Raw genomic sequence first — 19,287 nt, forward strand, 5'->3', positions numbered from 1 at the left:
TAGGTCAGTAGTTAACCACATTAGTTAAATAAATGAGACAGAATGATTGAATTCTAAAGCTTAGGTGAGTTCATCTACTAAACTTTTGCAGGGTTTAATTAAGGTTCCTTTCAACTCTGAATCTTTTGATCTCCCCTTCCTTTTTTCTGTGCACCTAATATTGGGCGACTTATTCACACGGGTGGTGAGAATTTAAAGGAATTTTTTTATTTAATAAAACCACCAAATACTTAGATTAAAAACAACACTTGTTGCTATACTAGAGATGCTGCTGATGATAATAGCTTTTCAGAAATGCTCTTACACAGACAGAATTTTGGAACTAACATTTGTTTATAACATTGGGTGCATGAGGCATGCTGGACTTAAAAGCCTACTTACACTTTGACCACTTTATTTCTCTTTTATAAAAAATATTTTCAAATCACCGGTCTCTCCCTGGGGGAGGGCGACTAGAGTTCTGAAACCCCCTTCCTTCCAGACAGGAGAATATGCCACCGATGAAGAGGAGGATGAGGAAGGAACCACCCTGCCCAGCAGTGACATGGCCATTGAAGTCTTTGAGCTGCCTGAGAATGAGGACATGTTCTCCCCGTCAGACCTGGACACGACCAAACTCAGTCACAAATTCAAAGAGGTAAGTTGCTGGTCTGCAAAGCACTTTCTAATCCCATCCACTTAATTACTAAGTATTTATTTTTGTTTGAAAAATGTAGTAAGATTTATCAGTTTTCAAAATGGAGCCTTTTTATAAAGGATTGTCTTGAATCACCTTGAATTCCAAGGTAATTTTTAAGTGGATCTTGTTCCCGTAATCATTCATTTAAACCCTTGTTATTTGTCGTAGTGACAGCTTACACCTTGCCTATTCCATAATCTTAAGCTGTAGTTTAAATGTGCAGTTTTCATGATAAGTTCATGTTATATTTTTTTTCCAGTTTTATAGAGATTTGGGGACCTGGTGATAAGCTTTCCTCGAAGACAGCGGTTTTAAAAGTTGCTGTTTTTCCTTTTCCTAAAATAGACAAGGTCCCAACAGCAGTCAGATGACATAACCAAATGCTTTAATTGAAGCAAGTGTAGTGAATGAACTTCGAACAAAGCTAGTGGAACTAACCAAGGGAAGGTGAAGCTGTTGCTGGCTTGATGGTAAAGAGGGAGGTGACCTTTTTGGAAAGAGGTCCATTCAACATCTGCAGCTTTGTAAGATGCAGCCACTGCTAAAAACTGCACCTTGGGGGCAAGGGCGATGTATACCCAGTCCCTTCTCTCTTTCTGTTGTTACCTCCCCGGGTCTAAGACAGGCAGGGCAGTCTGAGAGACGCCATCTGGAAACCTGAGATCAGTGCTCTCAAGGCAGGAGCTGTCTGAAACTACTCAGAACCCCAAGACCTAAAGGGAAATAGTGGTGAATGGGTCCTTTACTGTTTTGGGGAACGTCCTCCATTGTGAAGGCAAGTACAGAAGGTCATTATTTACAGCCTCCCCAAATAACCAGGAAGCACTGAGGCTCGAAAACCACTGCTATGGTTTCAAGTCTGGCAGGGACTTGACCACTTCTCGGGGCGGGGAAGAGGGAAAATGTTGTCCTATACTTAAAAGTAAATTTGAGAATTGCAGATTTGTGATTACTAATTTTATTTGTGATTTCTAATTTTCATTTGTAATTTTTAATTTTGCTATATCATAAATAAGTCAAGTTTATACATTCTGACGTTAGGCTCTATATGCCTAAAATGTTGACTTGCCCTCGCCGGTTTGGCTCAATGGGTAGAGTGTCAGCCTGTGGACTGAAGAGTCACAGGTTCCATTCCGGTCAAGGGCACATGCCCCAGTTGTGGGCTCAATCCCTCATAGGGGTGTGCAGAGGCAGCCAATCAGTGATTCTCTTTCTCTCTCTCCCTCTCCCTTCCTCTCTGAAATCAATTAAGATATATTAAAAAAATAATAACTAAAAAATAAAATGTTGACTTACCTTTTTAATTCCTATGACAAAATTTACATCTTTGAGACCAGTATTAAGGTGAATATACTTTTCAAGTATAAGATTTTATGTAAAAAAAAAAAATAACAACACACAAACCAACAAACTTAAGTTCATTTTAGAGTTTTGGAAAATGCAAAATTATATAAATATAAAATATCTCTCATAATCCCAATGTTGTGGTATTTGGAATTAGATAATATAGAGTGTGTTAAATTCCTATTCTTTATATTTAAATTTGTAGTGTTAGGATTTTCCCATGTCACCAACATGATCTTCCATAACTAATGCCACTTTACTATTTCATCTTATGAATTTTTTTTAAATATTTTATTGATTTTTTACAGAGAGTAAGGGAGAGAGATAGAGAGCTAGAAACATCGATGAGAGAGAAACATCGACCAGATGCCTCTTGCACACCCCCTTCCGGAGATGTGCCTGCAACCCACGTACATGCCCCTGACCGAAATTGAACCTGGGATCTTTCAGTCCGCAGGCCGACGCTCTACCACTGAGCCAAACCGGTTTCGGCTTACGAACTTTTCTTGATTTATCTTTCTAATTCCTTTTTTGGGAATTTTTTTTTTTTTTTTTTTTTTTTACTTCCAGGTCTTATGATTATTATTATTAAAAGTAAAATTGCAGTAAATCCCTTTGCACTTGTCTTTAGGATAATTTCTCACACTGGAATTATTAAAGAATATGGATATTTGGCAGGCTTGTGATATTTAATGCCACGTTGAACCAGAATGGCTTTTTTGGTTGATGCAGAAATGTGCTTATGAGTTTGTTGAGAGTGCCCATTCCTTTCCACCCATTATTACTAGGTGGAAACATTTCCATCCATACAGTCCACAGAGTCCTTGAGGCAAAACACATGGATTTTTCGTATGATTTATGGCCATTCCTAGTTCTAAATCAGGTGTGACTGTCTCAGTACCACAAAGTACACCATTCTGTAATGATCACAAAACTCAGCATTCCCTTGCAGCAGCGCCTTTTTTATAAGGGATTTCTAGATTAACGGACATCTTCAAACCAAATGCCACACCATTTCACTTCTAATGTATTGATTTTCTTTTCTTTTATATATAGCATTAGCATATTTGGGAGATTGCCATTGAGGACCAACTCCATGACAAAATTTACATCTTTGAGACCAGTATTAAGGTGAATATACTTTTCAAGTATATTCACCTTAATACTGTATCTCGTGCAGCGCCACTGTCAGTTTTAACTTTGGGCATGTGGTTAACATACACGCCTCAATACTGTGTAGCACCAGATATTTTTCATAAGATTATGCACAAAACCTGGGGTGGAGGTGGATAGTCGTTCTCTATTGGAATCTGTACGAAGTCTCTTAGTATTACAGAGGCTTCTCTTAATTACATTATTTCAAGCAAAAGTACATGGCATGCTATTTGGGCGAAGCACTTTACACTGACACCTCAGTCAGTGCTGCTTTTGGCCTGTTCTGTATCTTCCCTCATAGCCTCTTAAGCTCCTCTGGCTTTGCTCACTTTTGTATCCTCAGCCTTTGCACAGTCCTGGGCAGATAGTGGCTAAATATTTGGTGAATGAATGTTATCAAGCATGAACTGGAAATTTTTTGTGTACAACAAGACAGGTACCTTAGCTCAATTTATTCAAATAGTTAACAAGATGGCTCACACTTTCCTTAAACACTAATTTATTTACCCCTTTCCTGTTGTTGGAGGTTCAGCATTATTAGCTACTGAATTTGTGTTTTTACACTTTGGGCTGCTTTTGGCCTTTATTTTCTGTTTCGTTTTCTCGTTCTTTGCTGAAATATTATTAGAATATGTATTAAACATTGATGGCATAAATCTATTCTATCTAACTTCAGACATTCCTTTACTTTTCAACTTATCCAAGAAAACATATAAATCACTTTATTAATTCCCTTGGAAAAAAACTTCTCTGTAATTTTGATTTTAATTACATTAAACCAGTAAATTAACTTGCAGAAAGCTGGCATTTTTATCACGATGACTCTCTTAATCCCAGCTTATGGAATATAACTGTTTAATTCAAGTTGTTTTATTCTGATCTCTAAAAATTTATAGTCCCCTTATTAGTTACATAAGTGCCCACCTGTAACAGAAAGTCTTCACTAGAGTGGATTAACCAAAAGCTGCCACAAAGGTTACATTCGCTTTGATATAAGTTAACAAGGTTTCTTTACTTTCTATTCTCAGAAATGACTTTAATAAGAGACTTAATGACTTGCATAAGGTAGAAATTACTGTTCCCTGAAAGTTTGTCATTACCCAGCTATAAAACCATCTGTGCCTTTGTGGAGGAATATTTTAAATACCTTTTATAACTCAAGGTTTCAGCTTTTTCTTGGGCCTATTTTGATATATTTGCTTTTCTCAAGAATGCATTTCAAATGTATTTCTTAGGCATTCATATTTATTAACACATTTTGGAATATTTTAAGTTACTGAAATCTTTAATATCTATAATTAGTTACTCTTTTGTTCTTTTCTTTATTTGAATAGTTTCACTTTTTGTTTTGTTTTGTTTTTCTAGAATTTTATCTGTAATGTTATCTTTTATATTCCTATTTTATTTTTAAATTAAAAAATATTTTTTAAAATTTTAAATAGTTATTACTTCTTACGAAAATCTTTATTTGTCATCCTATCACCTTTATTGGTATTAATCAATTGGGCTTGCTATATTTATTTTTGATAACTCCTGCATTCTGTAAGTATTTGTAATTATAATTTACATATATAATTTTTTCTGAATAATGTTTTAGCTACATGCCACAATTGTTTACATGTAGAATGCCATTATCACTTTGACCTATTTTCTTTTGGGATTTGTTCTTTAACAAAAATTATTTAGTGGAATATTTTACTTTCTATACATATGGAACAATATTTTGCTATTCTTTGGTTATTGGGTTCTAACTCTGCTCAGAAAAGATATTCCAAATAATAGCTGTTTAGAATTTTCAAGGCTTTTGGAGCTTAAATCATAAACCGGTTTGTTGAAATATTCCTCATAGATGCAAAAAGCACTTATATTCTGTGTTTGGGTGTGAAAATTATGTTTTTCATTTACATAAGAGTAATAACACAAACACATTTTTCTATAGCCCAGTTTGCATTTTGTCTCATCAACTAATTCTGAAAAGCATATGATAAATCAAAAGCTACAGTTTTTTCTTAAAAATTCTGTCAATTATAGTTTTATATATTTTAAATATTTGTTGTTATGTACATATATGTTCAGGATTGTTACAACTTCATGACTTATTGTAACACCTGTCTTGTAGCTTATGATGCATTTTACCCCAAATTCTGATTTATCTGATAGTAAAAATTCAACGCTGCCTTTCTTTTTCTTCATAAATCTTCAAAGCATTTATTTTCTATATATTTTTTATTTTTAGTCATTCTGTACCTTCTTATTCAAATCTGTTTTCTTTAGTCCACCTATTCTTAAATTTTATCTTTGTAGTAACTACCCTGGGAGTCTTTGTCAGTTAATTGGTGAGTTTAACCTATTTATATTTACTTTGATCCTTTTAACATTAGAACTTAAATCTTCTGAATTATTTCATATTTTACAACTCCCAGGTTTTCTTCTTGTTTTTGTTTTATCTGTTTACCTATTTATCATTAGATACATAAAATTTTCATCTGCTGCCTACAAGTTAGACATTTTATTCTATTTTTCTAGAGATTTTTTTTCCTGAGTTACTTTCACTCAGCCTTTAGTTTTTTTCTCCTAGCATTATAGAAAACAGATCAATAGCTCTGTCATTAACATTTAACAAAATAATAGCCATAGCATACTTTCATCTACTTCTCTCTAGTTTTACTGCATTTCAGGAGCTCCAGTTAATTATATTTATAGGTATGCCTTTTACAGACTAAATAGTTCCTACATACCTGTACTTCTTCCCAACTTTAACAGGATTCAGTCTTGCCCTGATGTTAATTCACCCTTGTTCTAGTCTTACTCCTTTACCACATGGAACTGAAGGTTGAGTTAGTGGCCAGGATACCTAAACTTCAGGGCAATGAAATAGATTGCCTCTGATTTACCTCTAGATGCAGGCTTACCTCTGTTGCTGACATTTTCCTGCTTCAGACCTTCATTATCCCCCACAAATGTCTAGAAACATCTGTGTTCTATCTCACAAGCTTTTTGTTAATTGATGAATGACAACCTGAAGCCCATTAGTATTCCTTTTTTCCCTTTTGGCATTCCAAAGTTGAATTCAGGCAAGACAATAAATAGCTTTTTTTTTTTTTTTTTTTTTTTTTTTTTTTTTTTTTTTTAAATATATTTTATTGATTTTGTACAGAGAGGAAGGGAGAGAGATAGAGAGTTAGAAACATCGATGAGAGAGAGTCATCGATCAGTTGCCTCTTGCACACCCGCTACTGGGGATATGCCCACAACCAAGGTACATGCCCTTGACCGGAATCGAACCCGGGACCCTTCAGTCCCCAAGCCGACGCTCTATCCATTGAGCTAAACCAGTCCCGGCAATAAATAGCTTTTGTTATACTAAACTGGAATTTTCCTCCTACATAATTTAGTCATTTCGACTTTTATTTATTTTTATTAATTGCATTATTATCCTTAGGAATGTTTAATTTCTTTTATTCTATTGTATTGCAATAAACAATTTATTGTAATACTTTATTGTTTAAACACAAAAGCACCTAAAGCTATGTATCTCTCTCTGATTAGGCCTTTGACCACAGCTTTCATTTTAGTTGAAATGTGCATTCTTCTTGTCATCATTTTTTGCAAATATGTCTATATTTTTCATTTTTTACTATTTTCATTTTGCTTTGACTTGAATAAATGAGAAAACAGTTTTTAACTTGTATTTTTTTGCATTAATTTAGTGTTTTCTTACATTGTGGTCAGATAATATTGTTTTTACATGTTTTTATTTTTTAAGGTAATGTTTTTATTATAGATTAATATGGATATTTGTGTTAAAAGTGATATGTGTTTTATACCTTCCATTTCCTTATTAGTTTTTCCTCTTTGACTTACAGAGCCATTTAGTAAAATTACACCTTATTATTATGTATTATCTATTTCATTGTTATGTTGAAAGCACATAAAATATGACTTAAAAGATTTTTTTTTAATCCTCACCTAAGGATATGTTTTTATTGATTTAGAGAGAGAGGAAGAGAGAGACAGAATGAGAAACATCAATATGATAGAGATACATCGATCTGTGGTACCCCAACCAGAGATTGAACCTGCAATGTAGATTATGTGCCATGACCAGAAATCGAACCTGCAACCTTTTGGTTTACAGGATGACACTCTAACCAACTGAGCCACCCCGCCAAGGCTGACTTAAAATTTTTTCAGTATTATTTACCTGATGTTAATCATGTGCTACTTTTGTTTATAGTTACTGGATAAACACACTATTTTTAGCAGAAACCTAATTGCAGCATTTTGTTTTATTGTAAATTTTATTTATTTATTTTTTAATTTATTGGGGTGACATTGGTCGACATGATCATATAGGTTTCACGTGTGGATTTCTATCTTTATTGTAAAATTTAAAAATTCTATCTAAGAAAATCTAGCAATTTAAATTGTTACAAATTTATTGTTTATTATTCAAGGTCTAATTGAGCTCATCTTGTCTTATGTTTTACTTTTTTATGTTTATTGATTTTTACTAGGGATTATCTTCAGGTTTTTAAAAAGTGTTCTCTGTTTCTATAATTTTTAATATTAAGAACAAAGCAATATCATTTGAATATTCCATATAGAAGTTTTTGATACAGTCTTGGTTTCCAAGACATGATTGTTGTTAAAATTTGTCACATTTTTTTAAAACTGACGTTTTCAATTAACTTAATAAAATACGTACAATACATAGTTTTACGCAGTTTCACCTCTTGGTCACTTTATACCAGAATTTCCTAATTAATTCTTAAGTTCTAGATCCGTGGTCGGCAAACTGTGGCTCATGAGCCACATACAACTCTTTGGCCCCTGGGTTGTGGCTCTTCCACAAAATACCACGGCCTGGGCAAATCTATTTTGAAGAAGTGGCGTTAGAAGAAGTTTAAGTTTAAAAAATTTGGCTCTCAAAAGAAACTTCAATCGTTGTACTGTTGCTATTTGGCTCTGTTGACTAATGAGTTTGCCGACCACTGTTCTAGATCTTTTATTTCTCAGAATACATCTTAATGTTTAAGTGCTCGTGGAGGTTATAGTTTTCATGACTTTCCCATACTGAGAATGGGACGGTCTAATCATCATGACAGAAACAATCATCAGCTGGGTTTAATATTTTTATTTCCTGAAATGTAGTGGGACAAGCTTCTTTGTTTTAGACTGACATTACATGATGTAAAGTAGAAGTCTGGTGCCAACCTGGCATGTAGATGCTTGGGCAGCACTTGGCAGTCGGTGTCAGGATACTCAGAGGCCACCAGAGTAACCCATGGTTTCCAGTCAGAGAAATGCGTTCTCATCTGGAGGTGACAGCCATGACAGATGCTGCCGGGTTTTTGTGAGGTTTAAATGAAAAAATGTATCCGAGAACTGGTTCAGATTAGGTGCACGGGGAAGGGGGAAACACAGGCGAGGGCATCAGACCTGGGGTAATTTCCACTCCACCACCTACATCTGGGTGCTAGAAGAAGCCATGTAACTTCTGAGCCCCTACCCCCGTCTGAACAATGTGATTAATAGTGCCTGTCTTGCTTCCCTCCAACACATGGGCAATGCTGAAGGAAATGATAAAAAAGATAAAGGGTCCCCGTGGAAAAAACCATGGAGTGAAATTTATAAAACCCGGCTTTGATACTTGTTAGCTCTGTAACTTAAGCTACTAAAACACACTTTCTTTCTCTTTAAAATGAAAGAGTTCAGTTAGTTTATTTTTTCTAGGTGTCCCTCAGCCCAGCCTGTACCCTCTCCAATCTGGGACCCTTCAAGGCAGGGGTCCTCAAACTTTTTAAAGTGGGGGCCAGATCACGGTCCCTCAGAGAGCTGGAGGGCCGGACTATATGAACTACTAATTCCTACTGTAACACCTCGGCTGCGCTCACTGCCCAAAAAACCTGGCGGGCCAGATCAGACTCCTCTGCGGGCCGCATGTGGCCCGCGGGCTGTAGTTTGAAGACCCCTGCTTCAAGGGATGTCCATCTGCAGGTTTATACATGATCCCTGCAGACCTAAACCAGCAATCGGACATCCTTCTCACAGTCCGGGACTGCTGGCTCCGAACCGCTCGCCTGCCTGCCTGCCTGCCTTATTGCCCCTAACCACATCTACCTGCCAGCTTGAACACCCCCTAACCACTCCCCTTCTGGCCCAATCAAGGCCTAACTGCTCCCCTGCCAGCCCAGTCACCCTCAACTGCCCTCCCCTGCTGGCCTGGTCACTCCCAACTGCCCTCCCCTGCTGGCCTGGTCACTCCCAACTGCCCTCCCCTGCTGGCCTGGTCACTCCCAATTGCCTTCCCCTGCTGGCCTGGTTGCCCCCAACTGCCCTCTCCTGCTGGCCTGTTTGCCCACAGCTGCCCTCCCCTGCCAGCCATCTTGTGGCAGCCATCTTGTGATGATGTGGGGGCAGCCATCTTATGGTTGCCATCTTGTGACAATGCGAAGGCAAAACGCCACCTAGGCTTTTATTAGCATACGTGCTTTCTTGTTAATAGTGATAAATTTGTAGGAATTCTTTTAATGTCCATACAGGATTAAAATAATTGCGTATCTATGATTTTTAGGCCTGTCAGTACTAAGAATACTTTGCACCAAAACTTTTGTCCATCTTCTAAATAATTACTTCATTCTGCTTTTTTGTATCTAAAGCATTTGGCTGCATTTAGGAACATTCAAAGCTTTTATCAGGGTTCTGCTAATGAGTTCAGCTCTCTTCTGTTACCCATTTCGGTGAGGTAGGAGGGATGGGGTAACTGAAGACTTAACTTGCCTGTTGTCTAAGTTTACCCCACACATCGGTGGGTTAATCTGTCATGTACCTTCATAGAAATGAAAACGCTGGTTTTGGACAGGAATTTCTAGAGTCTGCAACCATGACAACCATCTCCAGGCTCTCCATTTCATAAAGGTCACACCGGTAGTACTAGCAAGGGCGCTGGAGTTCTTCACATCCAGCCCCTCATTTTTCATTGGAAGCTGCGGCCCAGAGAAGCAGCTTGCTAGAGGCCACAGTAATTGAGCAGAGAAAATCCAAAGTCTGGACACGTTGCGTGCAGTGCACCTGGTTCTCCTACAGGGATTTCCACTGAGGAAATAAAACCTGCACTCACCCATTGCTGCCGTGTTCCTCCCAAGATCTGCCCTTTTCACTCTTGCCACCCTTCCGATAGAGCCAGAGGGGTCTGTTTTATTTCAGATGTGACATTTTACAGCATTAATAACACCTTTTACTGACAAGTGCCATTGAGGTAATCATATTTGACCTCTTCTGATCACTCTTTCTTAATCTTGGCTAACTTTATAGAGGACTATTTTATTAACAACTGTGCTAAAAGCTTTGCATGGGCTATCTCATTTAATCTTCCAATAAGGAAGCTAAGACCTATGAGGAACTTCATTTTGCAGGTGGGGGAAATGAAGGTCAGAGAGGTTAAAATAATTTTCCAACATCATTACCTGATAGGCCCGAGGTGAATTCAGTCAATGTAAACACTACAGTAGGTCCTCGTTTAACATCGTAGGTAGGTTCCTAGAACTGTGACTAATGGATAAAAATGAGTTAAGTTCGGTAGCTCATCACTATTATAGTGAAACAACCGTCCACAGTGAAATGGACATTGAGGAACTCTGCACTCTTCACACTTGGCACGTGGTAGAAAGAGCAAGACCTTGCTCTTGTCAATCATAATCGCACAGACTCCAGTTAGGCACGTGGATTAGGTGGGCGCCCAAATGTGTGCACCCTGAAGTGCAAGGTCTCCACGGAAAATAATTCCTTACAGCCATATACGTGTGGATGTGTGCATGCGCGAATGTATTTGTTTATGCATAAATAATGTATCATGTCTAACACTGAAGCACTTTTGCCATTTTTAGTTTATTGATTCATATTGGTAGGGTTGATTAACAGTGGTATTTATTAGAAGGAGAGTTATTTTCACATCACCTTGCACATAACAGTTCTTCCATAAATGCCTGTTGCATTAATCTCTAATGTATCAGGCACCAGAAGATCAAGGCTCCAAACCCTGGTTTTAACAGGAATTCACTGTGAGCATTGGACCGGGCCAGTGTCTGGCCAGGAGCCTGGTTTTGCATCTCATGTGAGCACAGAAGCACAAGGATGGGCAATTCCGCAGGGCTGTGCTCATCGTAAGGCCCACAGCTGGCGTGTCCACTGGGGCCCTGGAGTGTGTGAGGCCGGGGTGCCTGGCATGGTGGGGTCCCAGACGTTTCCTCAGGGGAGAGTGCTTCACCTCTGGAAACTGGTCAAGTGCAGAGGCCCAGGGGAGCCAGGGAGGGGGAAAAGCACAAGAGCCACGCTGCCGCCGTGGGCTGAGACCCCAGGAGTGGCCAGGTCCTCAAGCTGGAGAGGAAGATAAGTGATGTGCCTGCGGCAGGACCAAATGCAAACAGCTGTCCAGGTCACCCCTCAGGTCCGGAGGAGACTGGGAACAGTGAGCCCTGAGGCAGTGCAGACCCTGGACTTTCAACCCAGCAGGAGCTCCGACAGCGCCCAGGCGGGAGCTCTCTGCTGGGGGCTCGGGGCCCTCGGGGTCTGCGCTTTTATCCTTTGGCATTTACGGATATTAAATCAACCTGTGCCTGGTTCTGACTTCTTTCCCTCTTCATGCTTCCCATATGCCTTTAGTGGCCAGGTCAAAATCAAGAAAACGCAGGTTACAAACTAAAGAGAGAGCCGAGGTTTCCGAGGCGTCGTCATCTCCAGAGGTTCAAGTTTCTATCCTCCCATCAGACTTTCTGATAAGAAAACCGTAGGCTTATTTGATTACAGTAATATTAGAAGCTCGCAGTCCCTTTTGTTCAATCATATGGTCTGACAACAGATTTCTAAAGTACTTTTGTGGCAAACGCCTTTGGGAGTAAACATGACTCAAGCCGACAGGATATTATTTACAATTTCTATTTCCCGCACTTAGTGGAAATAGTCATACGCAAAAAAAAATATATGTGTGTGTGTGTGTGTGTGTGTGTGTGTGTGTATATTCGTGGGTGATTACAGAGTGCCTCCACAGGACCTGCTGTGGGTAATAGCGATTTATGGAAAAATGCTTCTTTCTACCTTTCTGAAATTGGAAGAATGCTGAATTCCAAACGCATTTGGCCCCAAGTATCTGAGAGAGGAGGCTGTCAGCCCACATATTGTTTTCTGTAAATGTTGGTGTATTTATCCCTGGAGGAAATGAGTAGGTTGTTTTCTTCCTTCACAGAGAAAAGGAAAAAAAAAAAAAAGAGGTGGGGGGTGTGGGGTGGGGGAGAAGCAAAACAAATGTAAATGCAGGGACTCTCGTGCTAATAAACTGTAACTGGAGTTTTTAAAGCCCCGGTTTTCAACAGAAGTAGATATTTTGGAGGACAGAAATGTAGATCTGTACCTTTCCTGCAATTAAAAAATAAACACCGATTTTTCTGTAGATCTGCATCATCCTCAGCTCACTCTTTGCAGCAAAACAGGCTGCTCAGCCTAGTGACTCGCGGTACCACAGCGCCACCTGTCCGCCAGCCTTGGAACGGCACCTTCATACAGCCCCCGGCTGGCTTCCCAGCTTAGGCTTTTCAGTCCCAGGACTGCACGGAAACCATTGCGTGGTATTCAAATCCTGAACTGCTGCAAAGGGAGCAAGAAAATGTGTTTCCTTCTCTTTGGCCCCTGATCAGTTAAATACGGATCTTAATCCTCTGTTAGGGGGTGTGGGCCACAGACCCTGCGTATCATTAGTTTGCACCGAGTAAGTCGTTTTTCACAAGGGGCATTTTAATTTACAACCTGCTGCCTGGAAGCACTTTTCTAGGCCTCCCTGCTGTGCAATGCAGCAGTATCCTTCTGGTTGCTGAGACTTGGGAAATATAGATAGACTTTCTTAGTTCCGATATTTCTTTCTTTTCCATTTTCAGTTGCAAATCAAACACGCAGTTACAGAAGCAGAGATTCAAAAATTGAAGACCAAGGTAAGCGCATCAGTCAATACATGGAGTTTGAATTATACTTTTTAAACTTCGGAGGCTATGAATAAATTCAGCCGTGGGACTAAAGGATTTGTTCCCGTCTCTGAAAGCATACAACCGTCACAGGTTCATGTCCACGGTCAGATGCATGGATGAATCTGGCGGTGGGAGTTGCACCATGGGGGGTGAGCACCCCGGCCCCCCTCAGAGAGAATTGCACAACATTTTTTAAATACATATTTACGCATATGTAGTTTCCTCGGAGCTTTCCCCCCAAAGTGAATATTTTTAATGATTCATGAATCTCAATTACATTTTGACCACTAATTCCTTAATGCACAAATTATTATATTGTATCTCTTTATTTTATTATTTTTTTTAAATTTTAGGTAGATTTATTGTAGATAGGTTTAATCATTTATTTTTCACTTATTCCTCAGAAACAATGTGTTTTTAACATAGCACATTAGTTTTGCATAGAAAAAAAATCCAATTTCTAATAGTTAAAGATCATGAAATTTAATATGACATATGAATAGTTGCTTGTAGGTGCCAGATGCTTCTGGAAATTTTTAGTCATTTAGTTCACATTATTTAAGTTTGTGGGGGGAAACAGGTCATGATAAAAGGTTTTATGTGTTTTTTTAGTTCATTTATAAGACTCAAAAGGACATTTTTTTTAGTTGGTAAGTTGTAAGGTAGTTGTACATTCCTAGAATTGTGTCTAGTTTCATCAAAAACGTAGTTTCAGAGATTTAAAAATACCTTTTGAATTACTTTAAAAACAATATTCTTTGTTGTATTTATGGTATTTTTAAAATTAAGACCTAATTCTTCCTCCACCATTAACAGTCAGTTTTTCTGTTCACACTGAAGGCTTGTTTTGGCTTTTCCATGTGTTTTAAATGGAGATTAATTAGCAAGGCTATTTTGGTTAAATGGTATTCCCAGCTAATAACTCTGTAGCTCTTTAGTCAAAACATGCCTATACATCATTCATGGAATCAGCCAAGCTCTGTGAATTATAATTTTTAAATTAGTGATGGTTGGTAAATAAACGACTTGAGTGTAAAACATTGCTTAATAAAAGATGCAGTAAAATCCCAGCCCTGTTTTAAGCTGCTATTGTTTCTTGACATAGAATGGAAGAATAGAAGTGTTTTTTTAATTGTCGGTTACAATTAGGGAAAAGATTCCCCTGTGATTTTATGTGCTTTAACAAAGCTTCTGTTTTAGACTATAAACATTGAATTTAGAAAATCCTATAAATTAGTTTTTTTTTTATATTTTTCTCATTATATTGGCATATAATATCCACAGATTAGCTTACTTTACTATGATTCTTAATGCCTCTGTTGATAACACAATGCCTAATTTAAAAAAAAAAATTTTGCTACTTTTTACTTTGTGATCTGTTTTGCCAGTATATTTAGTTTAAAATATATATGACATTTTTAAATTTGCCGAATGCTGTATGGTTTTGGAATGTCTTGGATTTTGAAAATGATTTATAATGACTCTGCATGCTTTTGAACTTTAAAGGAGGTGTGTGAAATAGATGAAACCTGTTTAAAGGTCAGATAGTTATGGTGAATAAATGACCTTGGACCCCTCACCTAAAGGATCAGCCTTGAGTTTCTGTAGAAATGAGGGGGTGGGAATGCTCTTATCCATTCCTAACCGTCCCCGAGGCAGAAAAAAGAAGCTGCCTTTCAGTTCCACTGGAGGGATCTAAATTCAACAATTATTTATATTTTTACTTACATTATCTTTTATACTTTCCTGAAGATTAGGGCTTACAAAGCTCTGAACACTGCCAGCAAAATAATTAGCTAAAAACTGTGTTCATGTCAATTGAAATAAAGGATGTAATCATTTCAGCAAAAGGGATAAAAACAAAATAAAAATAACTGACATTTATCAGATCATTATTATGCGCCAGAAGCTGCACCACGCACGTGCTAGTTAGAGAACTTAGGTTACTGGCCCAAGATTTAAAGGCTTTGTGCAGGCTGTGCCTGGCGGCCAGGTGGCTGCCTGAGGCATGGGGGAGGGGCGCACTTGTAAAGAACTGCTAACCACTTTGCTATGCTTCTGAAACGAAAAGAGAATAATATTGAATTTTTTTTTTTTCAGTTCAGTAAACTGTAACTGAAAAAAGTAATTAACTTTTTAAAAAGAAATAAAATGGGGGGAAAGGCTGGTAGTGGCCGGTCTAGGACTCAAATCTCAATGTAATGATTCCAGAGCGCCCCCTTCCTGCCAACTAACAGGCCACACTGTGCTTCTGCCCCTTTCTCCTTTCCTGCTTGTCTCCCCTCCCTCCCCTTTTTACTTATTATAAAATTACATAAAAAATTACCTTTAAAAAAATCTCTAAACTGTAACTGAAAAATTTTAGGTAATTTTTTAAAGGCTAATAGCGGCAGCTGGGTTCAAATCTAAACCACTCCAGAGCTCCCCTCCCCATCAGCCAATAGGCCACACCGTGCTTCCGTCCCTTTCTCCTTTTCATTTAAATTTTAACATGTTATATGTTTTTTTTAAAAATATCGAAAGGAAAACCTGCTGAAATTCACTGACTAGACCTAGTCAAACTGGAAGACATTTTTTTACTGCTCGCAGAATTTCAGACCGCAGTCGGTGACGGGAAGGTAATGGGAATTGGAGTCAACCACATGTTTTGCCATTTATCAGATGCGCGGCCTTGGACAGAGCATTTCACTTTCCAAGGCTTCCATTTTATAATCTATAAAATAATGAAAATAATGCTTTCGCTTCTCATCTCAAGGTGTTCGGTGATTGAGTATATCTAACAGTTGAATTTAATCAAAACCATGCTATTAAAATGTGTGTGTGTGGGGGGGGAAAGGGGGTTGGTACAGAAGTACCCAGATTATCTTTTATCTTGACTTTTTTTTTTTTTTTAATCCAGCTGCAGGCAGCAGAAAATGAGAAAGTGAGGTGGGAACTAGAAAAAAACCAACTCCAACAGAATATAGAAGAGAACAAAGAAAGAATGCTGAAGTTGGAGAGCTACTGGATCGAGGCTCAGACCCTGTGCCACACAGTAAACGAGCACCTCAAAGAGACTCAAAGCCAGTATCAGGCCCTGGAAAAGAAATACAACAAGGCAAAGAAACTGATCAAGGATTTTCAGCAAAAGTGAGCCCTTCTGATGACTAAAAAACAGTGTGCATGTAAAACAGGTTTAAATCCAATAATCCTGTGATACCTAGTGGTACAGAAAAGAGGACCTCAGACTTTTCCCTCTAAGAAGCATAGTTAGAGCAAATATATATATACGTTTTGGAAAATAATTTTATCTTTTTTCTTTTTAGGAGATTATATTTTGTTTAATCTTTTTTTTTGGCAGCCAGTTATACCATGAAGTAATTTCTTTGATCGGTAATCATTAATAGTTACTGTTAAAACATTTGAAATCTCTGCTCTTCTTAAAACATCCCTGTAACTCAGAAGCAGGAAGCCTGGCTGACTTCGGGCAGGACCCCTGGCCGTGGTGCCTGCAGAGCAGCCACAGGGCCTTGCTGGGGCTGTTTCCGGCTCCTTTCTTAGACTCAGTAACAGCAGGATTCTCTCCCCCCCCCCCCCCCCCCCCACTGCAGAGGGCGTCAGCATTGCCGAGCAGGACCCCCTGCCCAGTCACTTCCCTGCAGTAAGAGACCCGCACTGCAGCCTGCTCTTGAATGTAACAGCAGCGGATGCTGCTTTGCTTCCATCTGTTGGATCTCGGTGTAATTTCAGGGAGACTGATGAGATTTGTACTGGATTTTTTTTCGTCAGTCACTGCCAGCTAGCTAGAACAATTAAAAAGGAATGCCAGGCCCTCTTCTGGCCTTCCATGTGCCAAGCCTCAGAAGCTAAGCATACTAGTAGATGTAAGACTCACCACATCTCAGTTACTTCCTATCATGAAATTACTGTTTTCAATATTTAAAAGAAAATGCTGTAAAAAGTATACTGTTTAAAAGGTGGGAATTGCTCTTTGTAACAGTGAATTTAGTACATTACTATTTTCACTTTTCTTGCCAAAAATGTAACTCTGTCATCTAACAATTTTGTAAGTTTTGATAAATTTGCATATTATAATCCAGGCTCTCAAAATGGAGCTGCTTCTCCTTCTCCCCCTGTTATTGTCATCAGGGTAATAAATGACAAGCCCACCCCCCTCTGTTTTTATGACCCATCCAGACCTTTTCCGCCGTCATTCATAGGAATCAGTCTTACTATAATTTTCTTTGACTATTCAGTTTCACCAGTTTGCTTAGATATATTACTCTGTAAATGTAATTTTTTAAAAGGCTAATAGTGACACCGCCTGACATGTAATTATTTCTACTAAATTACTCAAGGTGGATCATTGGTTTATTAGCTCTAAAACGTATGGGTGCTCTTGAATCAGGAGCTGCAAATGAAAATCATAGTAAGCAGAATCAAGACATTTTTCTTTACTTTGTGCTACATTAAAATGTTTTATTTGCTTCCATTGCTCTGTACGTTTTTCTTTAATTATGATTTAATTTTATTTACGTAAATAGCTGTCCAGTTATTTATCCCACGGTGTCGTTTATTGATTCCAATAACCACGCTCACAAGGTTCCTCATTTCTGGAGTGTCTGATGCAATCAAAGCTGTTATTTTCTTCTTCAGAGAACTTGATTTCATCAAGAGACAGGAAGCAGAAAGGCAGAAAATAGAAGATTTGGAAAAGGCTCATGTTGTGGAAGTTCAAGGCCTGCAAGTGCGGGTGAGTGAGTGCCGAAGCCATGAAAATCACAGGGGAGTTTTGCCTAGTACTGGGAGAGGAGTGCTGGGTTCGAGTTTTAGACATGGATTTTCTCTCTCTCCCTCTCAGATCAGAGATTTGGAGGTTGAGGTGTTCAGGCTGCTGAAGCAAAACGGGACTCAAGTGAACAACAACAACAACATCTTCGAGAGGAGAACGTCGCTCGGAGAAGTCTCTCAGGGAGACGCCATGGAGAACGTGGATGTGAAGCAGCTGTCCTGTCCAGACGGCCTGAGCCAAGGTTCGGCTAGCCCTTGTGCAGACAAACGTTGTTTGTCATGACTGTAAAATTCAGCTTTACGTTCTTTTTCTTACCCAGGGATTTAGATGTTAAAAATGCCTTTCTGCCATGGGAAAGGAGAAAAGGTTTAGCAAAATAGGGACTTATCCTTTAGCACTTGTCTTATCAAAAGTAAATGCTTTGATGGTAAGAAACAAAGTTCCAACTTACGCAAGCCCAAGTATTGTTGTAAAGCCATCGTAACATTGATAGACTTAATAAATTGCCTTGAAGTGATAGTTTATTTCCAGTGAGCTACACTATCAATACTTATCTATTAATGAGGAAGGTTTGAAATTTTTAAATCATTAGAGTAACACTCTTTTTTATAACTACTTCCAGCTCTTGGAATTTGTTAAGGGGTTCTACATAAGTTTTGTGCTCTTCTCTTGCTGTCCTATATATAATTCTCATTCTTTTATTCTGTTTAAGACCAATTAATGGGACCAAAATACTGGAAACATTTTCTATATAAATGGTTGTCTTCTTTCATATACCAACCATAAATAAATCACTGATTTTTCTTGCACACATACACACCTATACATAATTTGTGTGTATATGAATGTAAAGGAATGTCTTAATATCTATAGCATATGTATAGATTAAAAAATACATACAAATTCATACTTATAAATACACAGGGGGATATAAAACTTAACCAGCTCCCCAGAAACCCCTGGGGGAAAGGGGACTAAAAGAATGTACAGCAGCAATGTCATGAGAGAGCCGGCGATTGCAGGCAGGGATTGCACCCGCAGTAACGCTGTCTCCCGACAGCTGATTGACTCTTAGATGGTCTTTCTCGTGTAGTAAAACGCCCCCATGAGATTTCTTTTTTATAAGCAAGTGTTTAGATCATATCGTTAACTTGTAGAACTAAGCTCTTAGCCATTAAAAATGAAAAGTATTAGAAATCTTCATTTAAAACTGAAGTGGTAGCCTGAGACTTGAGTCCATTCACTGAGCTTATATCCTTTTTCTGGGTTTCCCCTTAATAAGATGTAATCTGTATATAGTGCCTCCCGGGCAGCTTAAATGT

At 38.3% G+C, this 19,287-nt stretch overlaps 1 protein-coding gene across 16 annotated transcripts in view; it reads left to right on the forward strand.

Annotated features, from left to right (window-relative positions):
- PPP1R9A (protein phosphatase 1 regulatory subunit 9A) overlaps positions 1-19,287 on the forward strand; it is a 219,387-nt gene that overhangs the window by 159,176 nt on the left and 40,924 nt on the right. For all 16 annotated transcript variants that reach the window (XM_084896633.1, XM_084896644.1, XM_084896643.1 and 13 more), the window contains 5 exons: positions 482-637; positions 13,108-13,161; positions 16,094-16,323; positions 17,830-17,926; positions 18,035-18,206. In XM_084896633.1, the coding sequence (XP_084752759.1) occupies positions 482-637; positions 13,108-13,161; positions 16,094-16,323; positions 17,830-17,926; positions 18,035-18,206 (709 nt within the window). The remainder of the gene's footprint in view (positions 1-481; positions 638-13,107; positions 13,162-16,093; positions 16,324-17,829; positions 17,927-18,034; positions 18,207-19,287) is intronic.

The sequence above is a fragment of the Pipistrellus hanaki genome (assembly GCF_964339955.1).
Source record: "Pipistrellus hanaki genome assembly, chromosome: 10".
NCBI lineage: Eukaryota > Metazoa > Chordata > Mammalia > Chiroptera > Vespertilionidae > Pipistrellus > Pipistrellus hanaki.